Source organism: Taudactylus pleione, unplaced genomic scaffold (genome assembly GCF_031769625.1).
Source record: "Taudactylus pleione unplaced genomic scaffold, aTauple2 ptg000652l, whole genome shotgun sequence".
Taxonomy (NCBI): Eukaryota; Metazoa; Chordata; class Amphibia; order Anura; family Myobatrachidae; genus Taudactylus; species Taudactylus pleione.
In genome coordinates this window covers 1,026,566-1,051,353 of record NW_028285054.1, presented here as the reverse complement: position 1 = coordinate 1,051,353, position 24,788 = coordinate 1,026,566, and the positions used below count along the sequence as shown (strand labels likewise).

The following is a 24,788-nucleotide window of genomic DNA, read 5'->3' as shown; positions in this document are numbered from 1 at the left end:
TCGTGTATTGCCCTCTTTGAAGTGCTTCCACCACCGAAATACTGCAGCATGGCTAATTGCTTCTCCACTGTATGCATGCTGTAACATTTCATGAGTTTCATTTCTGCTTTATCCATGTTTAACACATAATTCAATCACACATCTCTGACGTAATCTCACAGACACGTCTTCCTCATCCGCCATGACGAAATGTACGAAGATCTTCCACTGTGACCATACAAAGAAGATTACAGCAGTCCAACTGCAGGTCCACACACATCAATGTATGAGCTTTTCCAATAATCAGCATAGCATTGCCACATCTGCCTATGGGACAGAAAAATAGTCTGTTTCATTACTTTTCAATTAGTTCTCATACTACAGACAAATGATGTGATCTTTTAGTTACTTATACCTATATACCATCCGGCTGATCCACATCCTGTCTGAAGATTAGTAAGTGCATACACACTTTACCAATTGTTGCGCCCAACATTTTGTGCCTGACGTCGCAACTGGGCAGGCATTAACATGTGCCTGCCCAGTTGTGATGTCTGTCACCCGCAGTCTCTGCAGTAAGTATACAGGTGGTCGCCTGACCGCCCATACACGCAGCACGATGAGCTGCACAGCCAATTCGAAATCATTCACTGACATCGTTGGTACACACTGGCCGACACACACACACACAATAGATCGGCCGTTCAATTGAATGGCCGATGTGTCGCCCAGTGTGTAGCCAGCATTAGAATTAGCCCCAGTCTGTTTAAACAGACCGTACAATTGGAAGGTGACCGATTCAGATTGCTAGATATATTTGATGATACAAATAACCAGAAAACGAATATAAAGAACAATACAGCTCCAGGACATAGTGTTGTACAATCCTAACATAATAGATATGCAATGTTATCTGATAATGTATGCTAATCAGCACATTGCCTAGTATATCTTATCAGAGAGCCACGTAACTGGTTATCAATAGTTTAAAAAAAATGGGGGGGGTTTGGCACCATACAGAACCATATATTATTACGGCATTAATTTATATAATATTTCATTTTGCATTTAGAGATTGTAACATAACATGTTGGTGGTGCTCCCAAAGCCCAAATTATAACATGTACAAAAAACAAAGAGCCAAGAAGGGCTAGTTGTAGGGGCACTCTTAAATCAAATTTAATAAAATGTAACCTTTATTAGTAATTGTTAAAAATCTGCGGATCTCCTCATTTTAATAGAATAAATGGATACAGCCAAATAAATATTCAAAATAATTCCGGGTAACCGTGCTCCTAAATTTTAGATTACTTATTCACATCATACAGAAGTTTTGTACCCGTGGTGATCCTGCAATCAACATAGACCAAATCAAATGTAATCACTTATGTCCTTGCTATTATACACTTAGTCCCGTTCTGCTCCTAAATATTACCTACAACACCCAATATTCTCTGGTGGTCTTCCATCCAAGTACTAATCAGGCCCAATACTGTATAGCTTCCAAGATCAGACGAGATTGGGCATATTCAGTAAGGTATGGTTGTAGAACTATATAAACAGGAGATTGGGCGTCCTGGTGTATATAGTTGAGGGCATCATGTAGGATTAACAGTATGAGAAGTCCTCTTTGATTAAACAATGGACATAAATTCCAAACAAAGTATTGCACCAGCATACTTTGATTAATGAAGAAATTGGTTATGTTACCTTCTAAAGTATGTATATCATATTCATATAGCCATATAAACAGATGATCTAAATGCAGGTATAAGTAATGTCAGTCTAATAGTGCCTGGGGATAATCAGATCACATGTAAACGGCATTTATATAGTATTCATATGATTGTACATGGGTATGCAAATCCCATATGTTTCAGTAGGGATAGTGCTAATTATATTCCCCCTAGAGCACAAGGCAGACACCATACATTTTAGCCAAACAATATATATAATAATACATAGCATAATTTGTATGAACATGAAATACGGATGTACATTGAATGAGTCATCACATGGTCATAACACACAGAGTGGTAATAAAAAAAGAAAGTGAAGGTGACCGATTCAGATTGCTAGATATATTTGATGATACAAATAACCAGATAACGAATATAAAGCTCAATACAGCTCCAGGACATAGTATTGTACAATCCTAACATAATAGATATGCAATGTGATCTGATAATGAATGCTTAGTATATCTTATCAGAGAGCCACATAACTGGTTATCAATAGTTTAAATCAGAGAGTCAGGCTAATCAGTACCTAACATTGTAACATTGTAACCAGGAGACAGTACAACATTGTAACATTATCAGAGCTATCTCAGTGCCGCACATACAATAGTGTACAGAGGGGATCGGTTAGTATGGAATCAGTGTAGCACAAACACAGATGTAGATGGGAGAACATACAGTACAATATTTATCCAGTGAATGGACGACAATTGTATCAGTGACATATGATGCTGACCAGTAGCTAAACTAGTAACCTCACACACACCAGCTAACGTGCCCCATGTGCTGTATAGTACAAGGAGAACATTAGTTTGTCAGGCAGAAAATGATTCATATTACTGTGTCTCAAATTACTACATCACTGGAATAATGTATTGTGGGGAACAAATCAGTATAGTCCACAATGGGGCATATCCAATTGGCTACAGGGACCAACTGTAGGATAAAGGCGCTGTTGCGATTTGGGACAGGCCGTGTCAGAAATGCTTTGGAAAAGTGATAGCCGTTCCTGAATGGTGACTGGGAGGTGGCTAGTAGTGCACGCAAAAATGGGCCGATTAGTGTCGGTATTATGGGAGTGTTACGGGGGTGTAAATGCAAGCACCTGCGTGCACAGACGCAGCCATAGGAGGCCGTGGTCAGACAGAGTTACTGCAACTGCAATAGGACTGTGGTTTAGAAGGATGCACCAATCAGTATTACAGCATGCATGAGCGCTAAAAGCGAGAGTCTGAGTCCTTTCACCTTCAGCCGAATGGATGTACGCTAGGGGAGGAGCTTGTTGCAGCATTTGCATAAACTTATACAGGCGGCCGCCAATAGTTGCTGCTGTGTGCGCTATTTTGTACAACTCGGAATCAACACACCTGTTACCAAGTATAGCTGTACTAGTAACTAGTATATTTACAGGGTCACAACCTCTCACCCCCCGCCGGCGGACTGCTTACATTTTTTTTTTCCCCAGCTGCTGCAATCTTAGTCCTGGGGTGCAGAGGGCATCATCTTCTGTATGTTGCTCCATCCATTCATCTGCCGCAGCAGTGCGTGCCATTGGTCTATGGAAAGTGCTCCAGATCCCACGCCACATGACGGAGGCAGGATATAATTACATTTTATATTATACATATTAAGCTAATAGAAGTCAGGGCTTTTACCAAGAGAGGTGCGACTGGTGTAGCCTCACAAGGCCGTTGTTACTTGCCCAGCAGCACTGGTCTTTGAAGAGGCTATTGGCTCTAAATATTAAGTACAACTTGAGGAGGTGCCAGAGGGAATATTGTATGAGTTATGTCATTTAAAGGGTTGGCCCACATTGCTTGTGTGGACACAGTGCCTGATTCAGAGCCGCTCGTCAGCGGCCGCTCGTTCGCTCCGAGCGATGTTCGCACATCTGCGCATGCGCCAACCAGTCAGTGCGGTCGGAAATCGTGTGCTCGCAAAATAGCGAATGCCTGCTATTTTGAGTGACAGGATGAGGCGTTTGTGGGTGGTAACAGGGGAAGGTGCTTGAAAACGGGGAGTGGTGATCCGAACGCAGGCGTGCCAAACGGTCAAAACGGGCATTTTAAGGGTGTGCATAATTAACAAAGCAGCGTCATCGACCACGTCACTTGGGTGTCTTTTAGCCTGAACTGCTCGCATGATTGCGGTAGGAAAATGCTACCACAAGAATAGCGAGCAGTTCATACGCCTTTCGATGTACTCGATTAATCTAATAAATAGCGGAGATGACGTATGATGCAAGCGGCCAAGGGGTGTCTTTACAAAATAGCGAGCGCATGTTTCGTTCGCTCGCTCAGACATAGAGGCGTCAACAGACTGCAAAGAGCGAGCGCTCAATTTAAATAGCCAGCCCCTTTTTCTGAACGAGCGTCCGCAAATAGCGTCCGGCTCTGAATCAGACCCACAGATCTTTCCTACAACAATCGTATGTAATTTGTCTTTTCTGAGTAATGATTTGTCTGTTGCACCTGCAGGCTTCTGTCCAGCAGAAACATAATGAGGCCCACGTAGCAACTAGAGGTGTGACATAATGTACCTTTGGAACACAAGAGTCAGACGCCTTGACAACTCTGATGGTGATCTTCCCTGCACCCTTGCAAAGGGGGCCAATATTGTTCTATTTTGCTGACCAGTACATAATCTGGCTTTACATCAGAATAACCCACTGACTACTGCAGTTAAGAGCGAGTAAGCAGAGGGCTCCTTGTACCATAGATTGGTATCAGACTATAGAAGGGTAAGCCGGTTAGACAGACAATATACATGTATCTGTTTTTTTATTATCTAAAACATTCTTACAGAGATGTGAAATATGAAACTTATCTAATATTACTCATTTATCTTTTCTCCCTTTTTGTAGAATATCCTCATCTCTGTACCGGCTACTGTCGGCTCGTTGTGTGGCAGGCTGCATTTGTGTATGTGCCCTTACATTGTAAGCAAATATAAAATACAGATACCTAGCGCCTGATCCGGAGTCACACGCAGTGGCGTCCATGTGCGCGTAGTTTGCCAGTTGCACATCTGCATCTTTATGCGAATACCACTACAAACCCTTTGCTGGTGTATATCTGTGCGTATGAATGTGCAAGGACTGAGAAGCCTGCTTTATGAGACGCCCGCTTTACAGCTTGGTGCATTTTTTTTAGCCGCCACAATCTGTCGCACTAATGAAACTTGCACTAGCCCCACACTAGGTGCAGATTCTTGGTCAGAGTAATGCCTCCAATGTGAATAATGAAGCATCCAAGCTTGCATCCAGTATCCGCTACACTCCCTAACACGCCCATAAGACGAGCGTCCGAAAAGCCTCATCCGTGTCACCACCCAGGAACGCCCGATACATTTTTATTCCGACAGCAGCAGTGCGTCCGAATCAGCCCCTTAGATCACATGATAATGCATCAGCTTTTTATTTGCCAATATTAAATATTATACTACAAGATACTGAGTAGAAAAATTTTTTTTTGCTGTAAAAGCAAAACAAAACCCTACATTTACATCCTCTGCAATATGAGATGGATGAGCCAATAAGACAATAATACCAAAATTTTTTAGGTGGTAGACATTATTAGTGCGATATATCTGTAGTAAGGCTTCTGCTTCTCCTCCATCCTTTGTCCACACAAAGTTGCTTTGTGCAGTTATTATGGAACAAGCGGCTGTGGTGCCCAGGGCCGTCTAGAGCGGCAACGGGCACGGGTACTGGGGGCATGGCCAAATTGGAAGAGTATGGTCTCGCCCCCTCCAAAACAAATTTTTAAAAACAAACACAGTGCACTGGGCTGCCACGGCGCGGATCGGGAGTGGTCACATCATGTAGGGAGAGAGGAGACTGCGGCAGCTTCCCTGGACCGTCTGCAGCCCAGCACACGCAGCATCTCATCTCTCTCACTGGCTGATGTCCCACGGGATCCCGACACTGGAACCCAGCAGTGAAGATCCCGACAGGTAAGTATTTTATTATTCACTAACCTAACCCTCCCTTGGGGGTGCCTAACCCTTACCTCCTCCCAAGTGCCTAAACCTAACCCCTCCCCTTCCCTGCAGCCTAAACCTAAGTCTCCCGGGGCACTGCCTAACCGTAACCTCCCCCCGGGGGCAGGGCCGCCATCAGGGGGGGACTGCGGGGACTCGAGTCCCGGGCCCGGAGAGAGAGGGGGCCCTGGTAGCAGAGGTGTGGTGGAATGCATTGGAAGCTAGAGAAAAAAGCAGTCTGCCGGCCACGAGCGCTGCTTATTGGCTGCAGTTCCGCGAGCCAATCACAGCTTGTGGAACAGCAGCCAGCCAATCAGCAGCAGCCGCTGCTGATTGGCTGCAGTTCTGCGAGCCAATCATAGCTTGTGGAACAGCAGCCAATCAGCAGCGGCCGCTGCTGATTGGCTGGCTGCCGTTCCGCGAGCTGTGATTGGCTCGTGGCCAGCTCTATGGTTTAAATGCCACCGACACTCTTCGTTTCTTCTCTGGCTGCCGGGTGCATTCCACCAGTGATGATGTGCGGTACCGCATATCCTGCGTCTGCAGCTCTGCTACCTGGGTCCCCTCTATCTCCGGAAATGCAGCCGATGCTCTTTCTCCCAGGCTGCCTGTGTCTACCAAAATTTATAAGGTGCTTAAAGGTATTTTTTTTCGCAATTGTCTAAGTCTCGAATATGACAAAAAAAAATGAATTGATGATATAATAATATTAGCAATAATATACCAGCCTTCCCTGCGCCCCTCTTCCAGCCAGCCTGCCTTCCCTGCCCTTTGCCCCCACAGCCTTCCCTGCCCTGTGCCACCCTTCCCAGCCCAGTACCCCCCCTTGTCCAGCCTTCCATGCCCCCTGTGCCACCGCCCCCCCACCATGTCTAATCCCTGTGCTCCCAATAGCTCCAGCCCTCCCTGTCCCTCACCGCTGAAGTAGCTCCACCCACATCCACAATTCCGCCCACCTCTGTCCCTTACACCGGGGAGGGGGCCCTGCCTATTTTCTCAATAACGGGCCCCACAATTTCTGATGGCAGCCCTGCCCGGGGGTGCCTAATCTTAACCCCCCCTTCCCCTAGCCTAACCCTCCCGGGGGGGGTGCCTAACCCTAAGTCGTCCCCCCCCAGAGCCCCTAACCTAACCCACCCCTGCTGCGGCTGTCCGCGCTTGCCACCCAGCTTACCTTCAATCGGTATTCCGGGCAACGGGACCTCGACGCCTGTCAATAGACCCTTGCTGGGATTAGACAGTCGGGATGCCGACGGCATACCTGTACCACTGCGTGCGTGCAATGTGACAGGAGGGATGTAGATTGAACAGGAAATGGAATAAGTATCTGGTGTTGTATTTGTGAGCCAACAGATATAACATTTGAGTGGAGCACCTGTAACTCATGCAAGGTAGCAATCATGTGAACTTAGTTACTGTTACTTTGCTCTATTGCATTTGCAATTTGATTTAGAGCACTGTTTGTGATCGCATGGTAGTGGATACACTATTTCATTTACTTAATGATTTGTGTTTAGGACACCATAAAATGTACTTGTCAGACCTGGAATTGGGCAGTAGATTCAGCAATGCTTAGACCTGGATCCCTCAGGGGTGGCTGTAGTGGCTGCTCCTTAGAAGGATGAGATATAGGTGGTAACTATGGTGTGGTGTAGCTTCAACATCAGTAAGTTTCTGTGTATCTCTCTCTCCCCCTCTCCCCAAAATAAAAAAGCAAATATTGTATTTTTGTCCTAGGTGAACTCATCAACTGCTACTGCCTGAGGGAGTGGACTGCGATACGCAAAATGCGTTGCCATTGGACACCACACAGTGAAAATGTTATTGATTTTAAATTCTTGTTTTATTTTTGTTTTAATCTATTGTTTAAAGTCTGTTATTTTATCATTCAATTGCTATTGTTGATATAAATATACTGTGAAGATTCCATTGTATGCTATTTGATCTAATAACATGTGAGTCCATTATAGGAGCACTAGACTCCAGGATGCCAAAGTCTCTGTATATATTTTATGATTTGTTCATTATAAATGCAGTATTTGTTACTAATACCGTCTGTCCACTTATTGAAGTATTAACACTTCAGGACAATGCTGTTTCTCTAGTAACAGTAACTGCTGGAGCACGCAGTGACAATGCAGACAGACGGTCTTCAAGATAACAGATAACATAAAATGTTCCATACAGATTGCAGGACACATACATGGTCGGAGCCGGTGATGTTGCAGCAATTATAAATGCTATGCTTTGTATTGTACTTTTTGTCTTGTATCAGATCCTTCAAAAAGGGGTTTACTTAGCTACCTCACACTCACATTCCACTATAGGAACCTTCTCTGGAAAACAGTTTTGTGGGATTGTGGTTACATTTTAAGCATGAGCATGAGGTGGCCTCATACTAGAGACCTCATACTTAGGGGCTAATTCAGCATTGTACGAAAGTGCAATGCTAAACGCAGATTCACGATTATCAGGAATTGCGCGTGCACAGAACCCGTTCTGCAAATATGTACAACGGGTCCTGCGTAATTGCACGCAGCCCCTTCTATGCCTCTGCCTCATTGACAGACAGAGGCACTTAAGGGGCGGGGCAAGGGACGGCTGGCGTTACTGGAAACGTGGGGCGTGTCCACCCTGTTTTCCAGGAGTGGCAAGTCCACGGACGCAATTTACTGGTCTCGCAAGAGCAAGCTAAGGTGATGGCTATCCCAGCCTGTGGCCTTGTTGGCAGTGCTGTGATCGCAAATGCAGCAGGGGGTGTCATACACCTCCAAAAAGAAAAAGGAGGAAGGGGCCACGGGAATACAAACAAATAATAAGAGGTACCAGGGGTGTGGTGCCTGGATTACATCATGGTGATTCCAGCCCTGCTATACAAAGCAGCAATGTAAGCAGAGGAGGAGAGAGCCTGTTGAAAATTGTGCTGAAACATAGTCAATTGTGTGTTGGGGCCACAGGCGGAACTACCGGTAGGGCTAGTGGCAGGGCCGTAACTAGGGGTGTGTGAATGGTGCCATCAAACCACTGACTGGCACCAGGGCTGCCTCATGGCCTTTGCTTCTATCGCCATGGCAGTGCCGCCTAGACACTCCAGGCTGCTCCATGCCATCTGTGTAACCACTCAGAGTGTCCTCAGGATGCTCTGGGCAATGTTGCACTTCCTGGTGCTGGCAGCCCCACCCCCTCTGCGCGATGTCATGCCATCATGTGCTCGGGATTGGCACAGCCCGCTCTAATCCTGTTATGCAAAGAAGATGGGGGAGGTGGTCTGGCTGAAGGAAAAGAGGGGGCCCTCCTCTACATGTCACTCTAGACTAGAGTAACACTATTCTTCTACATATTCCCTTCTATATCGCTCTGAGACCCTGTTCATTCACCCAAGATCCCATCCCCTCCTCTTATCTGTTTACTCTTTTAAGTCACCCTCTTATCCCTGACCCTAAGCCTGAGTCCCATCACTTCCACTCCAGTTTAATCCTATCTCTTTCATAGGGATGGCCATCGGTAGGTTAACCATTGATTGTATCATTGGTGGCGAAACTCGATGGTATGAAACCATCAATGGGGAACCATCCATGGTTTTGTCCCTCCGATGGTTACCCCTGCTCTCCTACTCAAGGGGCAGCAGAACTATCACAAATCAAAGGGTCGTATTGAGGGACGGAGCTATGCTCCGTGTCCAAACGCTGGGGAGGAAAAAAAAAACGTCACTGGGCTCTGTGCCATCAATGGGGGAGAACCAATGACCATCGGTGAATAATGGCCATCCCCACTCTTTCGTTTCCTGTGCCCTGGAGCTCCACATTGACCACACAGATCCTCCTTCAGAAGGTGTACAGTAAATGCCAGTGGAGTTGTAAAAATGTTTTAATGTTATATAGGAGGATAGTATATTTATGCAAATAGAAAGAGGTGTATCTGTTTGTTTCTGGGGGAGGGGTTGGTGGTGGTGTGTGTTTTAACACTGGGGTCTATTCATAAAGATTTGAACAGTGAATTGTTACTTATCACTATATATCGCTTTGCTTTGATGCTATATATAGCTTTGTTAAGTACCAATTCATGTATACTTACCTTTCTGGTAATGCAATCCGGTATCCAGGGCTCCAGGCAAGGCCTGTCTTTGGCTGCGGTCCAGGGTAAGCAGCCAGGAGGCGAAGGCAGGTCCTTCCTGTGTCGGCGGCTGAGGTTAGGGGAGGCTGCTGGGACATCAAGGGGGCGGCGTCAGGGGCCAGGCACTGTGGGCAGAATACAGGGAGGTAAGCAACTTCCTTGCCCACTTTGTGACGGTGTTCAGAGTACGCTATCCTGAGTTGGCGAATCTGAACACAAGGAGAAGTGGAAAGCTGAGTTTTCCATCCTTTAATGAATCACACTCACCATACTACAGAATGATGAAGGATGTCTCTGATGGAAACATCATTCATCTACATGATGCTGGCGGTAACTGCGGGTGCTAGCAGGTGCAGTCACTGCCTTCCCGAGCTCTCAGGTCTAGCCACATGTGCTGTGCAGTCCAGGCTGTCATTCTTCACACAGCCAGCCCGACAGGACAGCTCCCGTCCCCTGCTGTTTCTTCCTCTCCCCGTCCCTGACTCGGGTCCCAGCCAGGCACACAGTAGCTCAGCCCCCTAGATGAGACAGTCTCTAAGATGAGGAGCTGTGATGGCTGGGAGCAGCTACTGCATGCTGAGAGACAGTCAGACAGGCTGGTAAGTGATGTGTGCTGCGTGTCTATATCCCTGTGTCAGAAGTAAACTGACACCCAAGAGCGCAGCACCGTCAATTATTTAGTTTTGTGACTGTGTACTATTAGGGAGGTGTAGTGTATTTGTCTGCGAGCTGGGTGGAGGGTTTGGGGGAAGCAGAGGCGGCATTCTGAACCTTTGCCTAGGGCGCCCTTAAACCTTGCACCGGCCCTGGTGCTGCATTATTCCTATTTTCATTCTACATGAATAATACTGATACCCTGTGTGCTTCAAAATCATGTCCCTTCCCATGAGGTCACACCCCCTTTCTGAGCGTACACCTTCAGCACGCACAAAAAGTCCTTCATTTGGAGTGTCCCAAAAGCATATTGTTGCACCTAAGCCCACCACTCACTAGCTCTGCCATTGGTTGGGGCATCTAAGTGCAATAACCAGGCCAAATACTATTATATTTATGGGGGTGTTCGTGTAGTAGGCTGGTAATATGTTCTATGTGATAAGTGTTTCATACTTACTTAGGGCCTGATTCAGCAAGATCGCAACTGCGATTACGCACGCAATCAGCCGATCATTGCCATGTGCGTATGCATCGCAGTGCGCAAACTAGTCACTGATTGGGACTGCGATCGCAGAGACTACACAGACCCAGAGTGATTGACAGGAAGTGCCGTTTATGAGTGTTGACGGGGGGTCGAAGAAACACAGGCGTGCCAGTGCGTTTGAACGCCGTTGCAGGGGCGTGCATAAATTATACACTGCGATGCCATAAGCAGCCTGACTACTCATAGTGTGCGATGAAGTTAGCAATTCCTGAATAAGGTCAGACCTTGTGCAAGTGTGCGTGAGGCTGCGATGGTACTCCATGTTACCGATGGTTTCGCAGTCTTGCTAAACATTACGGATGTGTGTAAGGTAAATTGGGCGTCCTTATGTAGCTATGCGATGGCATAGTGTTCGCAATGTATTAGCATACTATTGCAGATGAACTGCGTGCGTAATCGCTATTGCATTCGCAGATGCCATCCGTAATGAAGCAGGCCCTTATCAGTGTGTTAGATGGAGAGGTTTAGATTGTTTTTCCAGCTGGCAGCTGGTGTTTTAATATATATTTATATAAAACTAAATCAAGAAATAAAATCAGTGAACCAAGTAACAGTGCTCACAGCCTGGTTCAACGCAGTACAGAGAGATGAACAGCATGAGGATCCCAGCAAAATCTGCCACCAAAATCATCCCTTAGGGGTGCTTAACCCTAACCTCACCCCCAAGTGCCTAACCCTAATCCCCCCTCTAAGTGCCTAACCCCCCCCTTCCCCTAGCATAGCCCTAACCCTCCTGGGGGGGTGCCTAACCCTATGTCCCCCCGGGAGACCTAAACCTAACCCTCCCCCCCATGTCAGCCCGCGCCCGGCTTACCTTCGTTCGGTATGCCGGGCGTCGGTCTTCCGGCGTCTGGTTAATGACAGGCGTCGAGTTTTCGATGCCTGTAATTAGTACCACGCCGGGATTAAAAAGTCTGGAAGCCGGCGGTCGGCATTTAGACCGTCGGCTTCCAAACTACATCCCCAACCCAGGAGGATATGATTCCCTAGGGGAAAAAAATGTGGGTTATCACCCCTGGAAATATTCACCAAAGAAAATCTGCAGGATCCCCTATTATACTGTGACCAGCCCAGCCAATCATATCCTGGTGCTGTCTGCAGCTTTTGCTCGCTCTTCAACCTCCCTGAGTGCGGGTAGTTGGTTTATATCTGGGGAATTAGACATATTATAATTCCTTTTTTTTTATTTTACACTGCAAAGCTTTGTGCTGCAGATGTGCCCACCTCTAACTATGAGGCAATTACATGAACATGCCCTTACTGCATACGCTTGCTCCACCAATATGTCTCTCCAGGCATAAGGAGGCACAAATATTTAGGGGCCCTATTTAATAAAGATCCTTATTACCAGCTGCATATTTTGCTTGGTATCACAGTAACACTAACAAATATGCAATTGGTATTTAACATTACGTAGCCCTGAGGGCTAGCGAGGTACCCTCCTCAGTGGCATCCTCCGCTCTGTTGCTGGCAAACTATGGCTGCCAGCGATGGGCTGTTGTGTCATGCGCAATGGGCAGTCTGCACATGTGAATGACACTGTCACCCGGCAGGGACGCGGCAATGCCTGGGAGGCTCTGCTGAAGCCTGAAAGACTGTTGCCCGGTCCACATTGCTGGCAATAGGGACCGTATTGCTTTTGCCATCTGCGTAAGGGGTACAGTGATTAACAGCTAAGCTTACCGCTGTTTGTTTAAAACAGAAAGGAGGACATAACTCCTTTAGCAAGTGCTAAAAGGGTTATGTCTCGTTGTTAAATGGGGCCCTAAATGCTGACATATATGTGTACGCAACTTTTTTGCGAATGAGCAGTGTGAAGAAAAAACAACAACTCATGTCCACCTCTAAGGGGGATATGTATCAAACATTGGAGAGACAAAAATTACCAGTCAGTCAGCTTCTAATTGTCATTTTACAGGCTGTGTTTAAAAATTGACAGTTAAGAGCTGATTGATGATACTTAAGGGGTCTATTTACTAAGCCTTGGGTGGAGATAAAGTGAATGGAGATAAAGGGGTCTATTCATGTAGAACAGGGATGGGGAACCTCAGGCCTGGGGGCCGTATAACGCCCCAGAATCATTTGTTCTGGCCCTCAGAGCTTTTTACTGCTAGCCTCATCTGGCACCCTGCAGCTAGAATCTATGCAGCAGTGCCGCCTAGAGTGTCCTTAGGATGCTTCAGACAGTCACACCGCTGCCCTTGCAGCTCCCCGAAGCATCCTCAGGATGCTCTGGGCATCACTGTAATCACCGGCGATTGTGGCCCCGCCCCATGTGACATCAAGCGGTGGGGCGGGGCCTGCAGCGGGTCCGCAAATAATATTATATAAATCAAAATGGCCCTTGGCAGAAAAAAGGCTCCCCACCCCTGATGTAGAACATGAAGTGGCTACTGAAAAATATCACTATATATTGCATCACATCAGTGCGATATACAAAGTGATATTTAGTCAGGGTCGGCTCCAGGGGGGACCGCGGTCTGTGCAGGACGGTAATTAGTCGCCCCTTACCAGCACGCGGCAAAACCGAGGCGTGACCAGAAATGGAGGCGTGCCTAATTACCATAGACCACGCCCCTAAATGACTTTATTTGCTCGCGGCATCCATTCCTCTTCTCCAGGGCCGGCCCCGCTGCACAGCTGAGGCGGTGGAGGTGCCCAACCTCCCCCAGGACACTTTGGGAACAGCGGGGCAGTGCCGAAAAACGGGACTGTCCCGCTGAAATCAGGAATGTTTGGGAGGGGTGCTCCTTCTATGGGGTGGCGCCCCTGTTCGACTGCACTGGTCGAACATGCCTCGAGCCGGCCGTGTGTTTAGTAGCCACTCATGTACACTTACCTCTCCGACGTCTTCAGGTGGTATCCGGACCCTCCTCGATCCTGGAAAACAGTGAGAAGGCAGACATATTGGGAGCCCAATATGTCTGCTTCTCACTGCGTTCAGACCGCTGGGTAAAGGGGGAGGAGCCAGCGTCGGGCAGACAGCAGGGAAGTATGCAGCTTCCCTGCTTTGTTCGGCTTGCGGTACAGACTACACCATCTTCAGATGACGAACCTGTACGCAGCAGAGGAACGGAAAGCAGAGCTTTCTTTTTTTTTTTCTCATTTTATTTATTTATTTATTTATTAACAGTTTCTTATATAGCGCAGCATATTCCGTTGCGCTTTACAATTGGAAACATTGATAGAACAAAACAGGGTAATAACAGACAGACATAGAGGTAAGAGGGCCCTGCTTGCAAGCTTACAATCTATAGGGAAACAGGCATTGATACACAAGGATAGGTGATACACAAGGATAGGTGTTTTGCACTCACCATGCAAAAGTATGGTGATAGGATTCATAGTCATACACAAAGCGGGGGTGCTGATGGAGAAGGAATACCCTTCTCCACGGTAACCCCCTCTATGGATCACTGAAAGCAGTGAACAGCCCTGTTTTCAGCTAAACAGGACTTTTCACTGCTCTATGAATAGACCCCAAAGACTCCCAACCAATCATCTCTTAACTGTCATTTTTAAAACACAGCCTGCGAAATGGCAGTTAGCAGCTGATTGGCTGGTACTTTATCTCAGTTCACTTTATATCCATCCAAGGCTTAGTAAATAGACCCCTTTATCTTTTTCCACTTTGTCTCTCTCCAAGCTTTGATATATCTCCCCCTAAATGAGTTAAGTAGTCAAGTGGGTCCTGCCTGCAGCCTCACATACTAACAGTGCTTTTACTGTACATAGTTTCCCTGCCATGCCCTTAGTTAGCTGCATTCTCATGTACCTCAGTGCAGACCCAATCGAGCAACACCTCTCTGTATGCAGAGACCAGGAATACATGACCTATGCCAGGTTACTCCTCCGTATACACTGATGAGATAAGAGGTGACCCCCTCCCCACAGTGTCAGTGCAGTGAGTGGCTTGCTGGTGTGGGCCGTGTCACAGTCTGGCTGTGATGGTGGGGGGTGTGTGACACGTCACGGGAGAGGGTGTTTATTTCACCCGTGGGGGGGAGTGGGGGGTGTGACGTGTGGGCTCTTCCTCACCTCATAGCTATAGGCAGCATGGCGGAGGAGGACAGTAACAGCATCCCCAGGGCCACCTCCATATCCCGGCTCTCCAAAGAGCTGTCACACACACACCTGGACCTGCTGGCGCACGAGTCCATGGCTACCCCCGGCACCCACCCCACGGCGCCGACCCCACGCGTGTCCGCCCCACCGAGCAGCCGCAAGAGGAAACTGTCCAAGAGCCAGAGCCTGTCCGGCTCCCTGGAGAGTCTGAGCGGCATCGCCAGCGAGGCCCGGGTCCTGGTCATCAACACCGGGGGCACCATCGGGATGATGTACCAGAATGAAGGTGACTGCCCGCTGACTGCTTGGGGAGGGGAGTAGGGGTCTGTCCTGTGCCCCTGACCGCGACACACTCTGATATCTGCTGGTGGGGGCTGTCCTGTGCATCTGACCCCTGCACACTGCGATATTTGGGGGTGAGAAGCTGTCCTGTGACCCTGACCCCTGCGCACTCTGGTATCTGGTGGTATGGGTTTGTCCTGTGACCCTGACCCTTGCACACTATGATATCTGGTGGTAAGGGCTGTCCTGAGCCCCTGACCCCTGCACACTATGATATCTGGTGGTATGGGTTTGTCCTGTGACCCTGACCCTTGCACACTATGATATCTGGTGGTGAGGGCTGTCCTGTGCCCCTGACCCCTGCACACTATGATATCTGGTGGTGAGGGCTGTCCTGTGCCCCTGACCCCTGCACACTATGATATCTGGTGGTGAGGGTTGTCCTGTGCCCCTGACCCGTGCACACTATGATATCTGGTGGCGAGGGTTGTCCTGTGCCCCTGACCCCTGCACACTATGATATCTGGTGGTAGGGGTATGTCCTGTGCCCCTGACCGCTCCACACTATGATATCTGGTGGTAGGGGTATGTCCTGTGCCCCTGACCGCTCCACACTATGATATCTGGTGGTGAGGGCTGTCCTGTGCCCCTGACCCCTGCACACTATGATATCTGGTGGTGAGGGTTGTCCTGTGCCCCTGACCCCTGCACACTGATATCTGGTGGTGAGGGTTGTCCTGTGCCCCTGGCCCCTGCACACTATGATATCTGGTGGTAGGAGTCTGTCCTGTGCCCCTGACCCCTGCACACTATGATATCTGGTGGTGAGGGCTGTCCTGAGCCCCTGACCCCTGCACACTATGATATCTGGTGGTGAGGGCTGTCCTGTGCCCCTGACCCCTGCACACTATGATATCTGGTGGTAGGGTGCTGTCCTGTGCCCCTGACCTTACACACTATATTTAGGGGTGGGAGGCTGTCCTGTGACCCTGACCCCTGCGCACTCTGGTATCTGGTGGTATGGGTTTGTCCTGTGATCCTGACCCTTGCACACTATGATATCTGGTGGTGAGGGCTGTCCTGTGCCCCTGACCCCTGCACACTATGATATCTGGTGGTGAGGGCTGTCCTGTGCCCCTGACCCCTGCACACTATGATATCTGGTGGTGAGGGCTGTCCTGTGCCCCTGACCCCTGCACACTATGATATCTGGTGGTGAGGGCTGTCCTGTGCCCCTGACCCCTGCACACTATGATATCTGGTGGTGAGGGTTGTCCTGTGCCCCTGACCCGTGCACACTATGATATCTGGTGGCGAGGGTTGTCCTGTGCCCCTGACCCCTGCACACTATGATATCTGGTGGCGAGGGTTGTCCTGTGCCCCTGACCCCTGCACACTATGATATCTGGTGGTAGGGGTATGTCCTGTGCCCCTGACCGCTCCACACTATGATATCTGGTGGTGAGGGCTGTCCTGTGCCCCTGACCCCTGCACACTATGATATCTGGTGGTGAGGGTTGTCCTGTGCCCCTGACCCCTGCACACTGATATCTGGTGGTGAGGGTTGTCCTGTGCCCCTGGCCCCTGCACACTATGATATCTGGTGGTAGGAGTCTGTCCTGTGCCCCTGACCCCTGCACACTATGATATCTGGTGGTGAGGGCTGTCCTGAGCCCCTGACCCCTGCACACTATGATATCTGGTGGTGAGGGCTGTCCTGTGCCCCTGACCCCTGCACACTATGATATCTGGTGGTAGGGTGCTGTCCTGTGCCCCTGACCTTACACACTATATTTAGGGGTGGGAGGCTGTCCTGTGCCCCTGACACCTTCACACTCTGATATCTGGTGGTAGGGGTCATTTATCTTGTATATCTAATTTTACATTAATAGCTTTTTGGAAATATTACACTCTCTGTCACTGACCCTCTTGTTCTGTGTGATGCAACCACTACATAAATACATGAGTAAAGTAAGAATTAACTTTTTCAAATCTTGCTACTTCATATTCTTAATCTAGTAAATGTTTTGTACATAAATAGCCTGAGTGATTTTATGTGTGTTGGTCGGTTGTTTTTTTTCCCCCTTAAAATACACATTTCCGCACTGCGTATGTGCACAAAATAGTCCTATGCTTCCATGTGTATGGCGGTGGAATGGGGTAGGGAGGAACATGCAATGATAGCCCAAGTAGATTGCAGGAGTGTTCTTGTAAGTGCGTCTTGGACATACGAGAACACTGAAGCATACACACCTGCCCGAAGATGTATCTCCTATGGCAGTGGTTCCCAAACTTTTTTGAATCGTGGTGCTCTAGAGTGTCAGCATTTTTGTTACGGCACCCCTAGGCCAAAAGTTTCTTATTGAGAAATTCAGCAATAATGATTAAGTAAATTGCACCTACCTGTCATCCTTATGGTCAGTTATGTGGTAGTGGACGGGGTTGTGCTTCTGTTTGTCCACATATTTTATGAACGGCGGCCACCAGCACTAGTTTTGCCTATCACATTGACCATAAATAATTTGATTTTGTCCTGGACCACCAAACCGTGGCACCCCTGCGGCACCCAGTTTGGGAACCACTTTCCTGTGGGATAAAGATTGGTAACCACGTCTGATTGTGTCCGGAGCCCTACCACTGGGCGTATAGAAACTAGTGTGCCTGCATCACTCTTTTTGTACCAGTTAATTTATATTTGCAGCAGAAAAGATTTCCATTTGATTTTGAAAGGGGCGACAAAGGATGTTTGTATTTATTTGGACTTCATTGTTACTTTCAATTGGCATCTGTACTCATTTGTATTTTATATGGTAAATGCAACTTAGTATTATAACCCTGTACAAATAGATTCTGTATATGATACTTCATTAAAGTACAGTTACTGCTAATATTCCCAAACCACAATCTCCTGGAGTAAATCTAGCACTACTACTACTACTTAATTCTGCATACTACACAAATTAGGTTTTATTTTGTTTTTTTCCTTTTAAATGTGTTTTTTTGTTTTCTTAAATGGAAAAAGTCTTTACATAAACCCCCATAGTTACATCAGTATTTGCACAGGACTGAACTTCAATAAACTGAGTTTATCACCCAGTCCATATTCTGTTTAAGCATTTGTTTACATAAGAAAGAAAAACCCCAAAATGCCTTCTGTTCCTTTTAGACTATTGAGAATGCAAATTATTTGTCTCCAGGGAGCAGATTTCCTTAAGCAGTTGTCTGTGGGTGTCTTTAGGGCTTAACATAGACTTTTTTTCAGTAAAGTAAAACTGCTTGTATCCTTAATCTGGTGACACCTCCCCTCTACCTAAATGGTCATTTTTCTTTTTTGTATTTCTGCTGCAGCAATTTACATTAACTAGTCAGCCAACAAGGACACATCTGATCCTCAAGGGCCTTTTACAGATCAGGAGCTGTTAATATTTAATAGAGTTTATTTATATTGTATTCTGCAGCAATATACATTAGTGACATACCTTCTTAGGATTACTGAGACCCACAACTGGTCTATAGCCATTAGTCATTAATAACTGGGTAACTTATTAAAGCGTGGGTTACGGCCTTTGTTTTGAAGCTTCCTCAACTTGTCCCTTTCAACCATGTTGTCTTACTGTAGCAATAATAGAAGCCGACCAAAAGTTTCTAAGTATCCATTTTTTGTTTTGTTTTACTGACCTTGAAACCTATATGTTTACCTATGGCGCCAGGTTGTAGTGGGCACTTAAAACGTAACATAACATCATGGTGTGGGTGATCCCCAGAACTCAATCTGTTCATAGGCAAATGCAGGGGGGGTTTCTGTCTGCCTGGAAACCCCCCTCCCCAGCACATACCATGACCACAGTAGAAATAGTAATATTATAGATTGTTACTAGTGCTACATGTTCTTCTCAGTATCGCAAATGAAATAATTAGCACCACCTGTGGATCTTTTAACATGTATCAGCCAGTAATAAATAACCTGTGCACCAACTAGGAGATCTGGAAAACATGCACTGTTATGGATGCACTGCTATAGAGCCCAATATGTACATATACAGTATGTGCAGGGAAGTGCTAGGTTCTTCTACTGCTCCTCCAGTCTCCCGGACTTGCTCCAATGCTCTGGAATGGTGCTCACATCTAAAATAAATACATTCAGCTCATTCAGGATCGCTTACTGCCGCATCAAATGACTTACTGTGATCACTGGTCCTATATATGTGCTGGAATTATGACACACAATACACTTTGTATTAAAGCTGGATAAGTACTAATTCTGCCCTCTTCATGGACTGGCCACACTCGCTCTAAAATCCAGCATTTGGAAACCCCCATCTAGAATTCCTGTGTTTGCCACTGCTGTTCCTGCCCTTAAACCTATAGCTTTCTTTAGTCAAAGGGTGCCTCACACTCCTATATTCATTATTTAACTTCACACCATACTTTAAGATGAACCATCTTTGTCTAATCTAGCTCAGTTAAGCTGCTATACTGGTCAACTTTACTATGTAATGTTTTTGTAAAGTTTATCTTCTGTAAAATTCAAGGAAGATACTATGTTATTAGGATAGAACCCTTTTTCACTACATTTATTAAAGCGTATCGGTCACACAGTTTTGATAATTCAAACCATAATCGTACAGCCTGTTTTACAGCGTAGCTACTTTGTCCAGCTATTGACACACATTATTGTTTAGAAAAAGTAAATCCCTCCTTCTTTGTGTCCTAAATGGCTTTAGGCATTATTTTGATTTACTGTTGGCTGGTTTCCTTGTAACACTGAGCTCATGTGATCATTCAGAGCCAATGTACTACAAGCTGGCAGCTTGATGATGTCATAGGATGTTTCTCAGGCGTGCAGTTAGTCTGCTCCTGCCTATACACATGGCCATTGATATGGCTGACATCCTGCAGAAATGGAAAAGAATATAGAATAAGAAAACTGTATGGCTGCAATACTCTGATAACGAAATATACAGGATGTTTACGTGTACTATTGTCAGTTCATGCGTTTGTGTGCATCTTCTTTAAAGCATAGAAACTGGCATCTAATTTGTTTGGCTAAACGTCATTGAATATCTATAAATGCCAACAGGCCCTTAGGAACCGTGTTGTAATGAAAACTGGCAGAATTTTTTGATTGGCTTTAAAATAATGTATTTTAGTAACTGTTGCCGGGGAGCTCAGACAAGGCAATAAATTAGTCATTTGATGAGATGTGAAAACTTCTTTATATCCCACATATGGGACCACTGTATAATTCTGTGCAACCGCACATAAATCGGTTGGATGTTATATCTTGGTCAATTTTAACTGGGATGGGACCAGGGCTGGTTTTGTAAGTTTTTTTTAAATGTGAGAATAAAAATTAATGAGTCTAAATATCTCCAACATTTTTCCTTACATGCTGCCAACTATCCTTTCCCTCGCATGACCTCTGATGCCTTCTAGCATGCCCAAAAAGCCCACTATCTTTACTTTCACATGCCACTTGCTGCTTTCTAGACCTTCTCTAACATGCCCCCCCCTCCCCCCCTTGGTGACCCTCACCTGCACCTCGCTGCCTTCCTGTTTTTTTTTTAATTTTATTATTTTTCTCACATGCCCTCTGTAGCCTCCCAGCTCTTCCTTCAGATGCCCCTCTGCCCACCAGCTTTACCCTCACATGCAACCCACTGCCCGCAAGTGTGTCCCACATTGGTCCTTCTACTTGCATAGCCACATATTATACAATCATGAGCCAATTTGCTTGGAAACAAACTGTGTGAGAAGTTGGAAATAAATATATAGTTGTCTAGTAACTGCAGAATCTCTTCTGTTTTAAAATCCTATAAAGCGGGTTCCCCACTGGTGTCCTTACACTTGTGGCAGTGGTCAGAAGCCGTAGCGTGTTTAAAGGTGGGAGGCGGGTACACACCTGATAGATATATCTGCAGATCGACTTATCTGCAGATGATGGTTGTTCATACACACTCAACAACCATCCTCTGTGGTCCCACTGGCCAGGGGTCGTGTTGTGACCCCCTCCTCGGCGACCTCTGCGGCAATTATACAGGCAGTCTGCATATATATCTGCCATTGGCTGTGCTGCACAGCCAACACAATGTCTGTGAATGACGTCATTCACAGACATTTCGTCTGTACACACTGGCCAATAGGCGCACAAACTATCGGCTGTTCAATTGAACGAACGATATGTTGGCCAGTGTGTACCCAGCATTAGACTAATGGTAGTGAAATTTTGTCTGCAGATATCACTGGTCATTCATCCCGGCCATTATCGGAGAGATAAGAGGGGGTGGCGATTCAGTCTATATTTAACGGGGGAAAAAAAAAGCCTCTGAACACTCTTTACATTGAAGACGCCTACAGTTTTTGTATTATTAGCAATAAAAATGATTTATCTGATTAGAACAGAGACACAAATAGGCAGGGTTGGACTGGCCCACAGGGGTACAGGGGAAATCCCTGGTGGGCCCCACTGCCTGGGGGCCCACCCCCTCCTCTAGGTGTCATGTTCCACACTGTGTACTGAATTCTACATTGTTACTATATTAGATGGTCAGTTACCTTGTGGAGCAGGAACATGCATGAACATCAGTAATTGGTTTGCTTCTATAGAAACTACACCAAGATTTGCTTGATATTTAGCCAAGCAACTGTGGTGGCTGGCCACACCCCCTCTGGTGGATGACCACACCCTTTAAGCATGGGCCCCTATCACTGCATTCCCCTGGTGGGCCCTTTATGCCTCAGTCCGACACTGCAAATAGGGTAATCTATAGTGGCACAAAAAAAAATTAAAAATAATAAAGTTGGTGGCACTAAGGGCCTGATTCAGACCCGCTCGCAAGCGGGTCGATGGCCGGGTAGTGCACAAGTGAGCGAGAAATCACTCGCTCCGGTGCTTGCATCAAAAAGGGGCGGCTGTCGATGTTGATTGACAGCTCGCACGTTTGGTAGGTGGGTCGGGGGGGGGGTGGCTTGCCAAACGGAGGCGTTCCCGAACGCCTGCCGTTTGGGGGCGGACCCACTGACATCACGCGCGATGTCGGTGGTGAGCTTCCAGCTCTATTAGAGCCGGAAGCTCACTGGGGCTTGTGGCAGATGAGACCCTACCACAAGGGTCTCGTAGCAAGCCGCAATAATCGGGACCATCGCGACCATCACCTGGCCGCTTGCTAAAGCTTAGCGAGCGGCCAGAAGGTCGGTAACAAAAAGACCTGCGAGCGGGTCTGAATCAGGGCCTAAATCCATGGCAACCAGTCAGTGTCTGAGTTGTTATGGCTTATTGTAAATTTTGCGCTTACGTGTGATGTTAATGAGCCCTAATGTCTATAGTCGGTGATTTGCAAACTTTTCTAATGGTGACCACAAAACTTCCACTGCGCAAGATACCAGAGAAGCTCGGCTATATGGTGTTATCCAACAATGCAATGATACATAAATACAGAATAGTAGGTGCTTCTGTATTGGAACGCAGAAATGTAAACGTCAATACAGGTATATAATCAATTAATATTTATTAGGGAATATTTATTAGGGGAAAAAAAACCACAACCACTATAACGTTATCCTTCCTGGAAGCTGCACGATTTCCACGTTTTTAAACAATGTATCGTTCCAATGCATTGTTTTCGTGCAAATCGTGCTTAAAATTCTATAATATAATCTGAAAATATTACACTCACTTATTCCTACCAGTGCAGTTGGGGTGTAATTATTGGTTACTATTACCCAAATAATAAAATGTTACCTCCTTATCACCGGTATAAAGAATATATAATGAAACAACAGACAAGGATTTCAGCATACAATTAGCTAGTCCAATTCACTCCAGTTTAGTTCTAATCACCAACGCGTTTCAACACAACCATCTTCGTCAGGGTAATGAGGAGGACGGTTGTGTTGAAACCCGTTGGTGATGAGGACTGAACTGGAGTGAATTGGACTAGCTAATTGTATGCTGAAAACCTCCTCTGAACATACTTGAAGTCTGTTTTGGTGGTTACCAGGACTCAGGACCTGGACCACAGATTTCAGTTAAGTGTTTTACAATATATCTTTTGGTATGCGCAATACCTATCGCTCCTGTATATGTTTTAAATGTGTAATTACTATGGGACTGATTCAGAGACGGACAGTAATCATACGCAACTGCATATTCTCACCGATCACAGTAGCTAAAATATGCTAATGCAACAGGTGGCAAATTTTATATTGAGACGCCCACCGGAGCCCTTGTAGCTGTCCACAACTGCGTACACAAACGCAGATCTTCAAAACATCGACAGCTCAAGTAAAGGTGCCCACACACTGGACGACTTACAAAAGATGCAATGTCGTCAACGATTTCCCTTGAACTCCCCGGGCAACGCATCGGCACTCCTGGACATAAGATATCTCGCTAAACTGTGCAATGTGACTAACGACCTATCGTGCGTCTTTAATGATTTCCAGTGCATCGTTAAGGAGATTGCCAGATCTTACCTGCAGTAGGCAAGATCTGAAGATACGACAAACGGCCCAAGGGACCACGCATCGGAACGTTAACGTTCAATGGAAGCTGCACGTTTTTAAACAATGTGTCGTTCCGATGCATCGTTTTCATGCATAAAATCGTCCAGTGTGTGGGCACCATAAGTCTATGGTCACTCAGAATAGCAGTGGAAATAGAGATGCTGGAGGGTCGCTCTGTGCATGTGCGATCGCAGACACTTGCTAGTACACACCCAGGAAACCGCTCCGACATGCCTGCATTTTGGCCGGAAGTCCCCGTAACCACCCACAAAATGGTCTCTTCCTGTCAATCAATTGCGAGGGTGTCCTCACAGTGTGGTAGTTCGCTTATTCATTCACAGTGCGTGCGCAGACCACCGATAATCTCTGCGTGAACTACGGAATAGCGTTCAGCACTGAATCAGACCTATATTGGACTTCTCCTCCTTCCAACTGTTTTTGAACTAAAAATCCCAGCATGCCCTGCTGCTCAGAAGAGCCCTACAACCTATTGGTTTAGAGCAGGGGTCTTCAAACTTGGCCCTCCAGATGCTGTGGAACTACACATCCCAGCATGCACTGCACATAGTTTTAGCATGCTGTTATATCAAAAAGGTGGCAGTGCATGCTGGAATGTGTAGTTCAACAGCAGCTGGAGGGCCAAGTTTGAAGACCCCTGGTTTAGAGCAACTAAATGCATTTTGCATTTCTATTCTGCGTTCTGTTCCAGTGGGAAAAAGAAGTCCTTCCGCTTGGTGCTGAAATTTAACGTTGTACTGTTGTATATCTCTCTTGTCACAGCGATGTGAATGAGACACTTATTAGTCATGAAACGCTTTACGCTGATGCAACTCTGGAAGTGGCAACTTCCTGTCCCGTGGTTCATTGTGTTTACATTGTGTTGTACACAAATACAGCTCCTGTCTTTTCATGTTTTGGCATCTATC

At 46.6% G+C, this 24,788-nt stretch overlaps 1 protein-coding gene and 1 pseudogene across 1 annotated transcript in view; one reads left to right on the top strand and one right to left on the bottom strand.

The window, feature by feature from the left end:
- Positions 1-1,411: 1,411 nt before the first annotated feature.
- On the bottom strand, positions 1,412-1,530 carry LOC148478453 (5S ribosomal RNA; annotated as a pseudogene).
- A 13,486-nt stretch (positions 1,531-15,016) lies between these two features.
- ASPG (asparaginase) overlaps positions 15,017-24,788 on the top strand; it is a 110,109-nt gene continuing 100,337 nt past the window's right edge. The window contains exon 1 of the mRNA XM_088455270.1: positions 15,017-15,361. Within this exon, the coding sequence (XP_088311396.1) occupies positions 15,067-15,361 (295 nt within the window). The 5' untranslated portion in view covers positions 15,017-15,066. The remainder of the gene's footprint in view (positions 15,362-24,788) is intronic.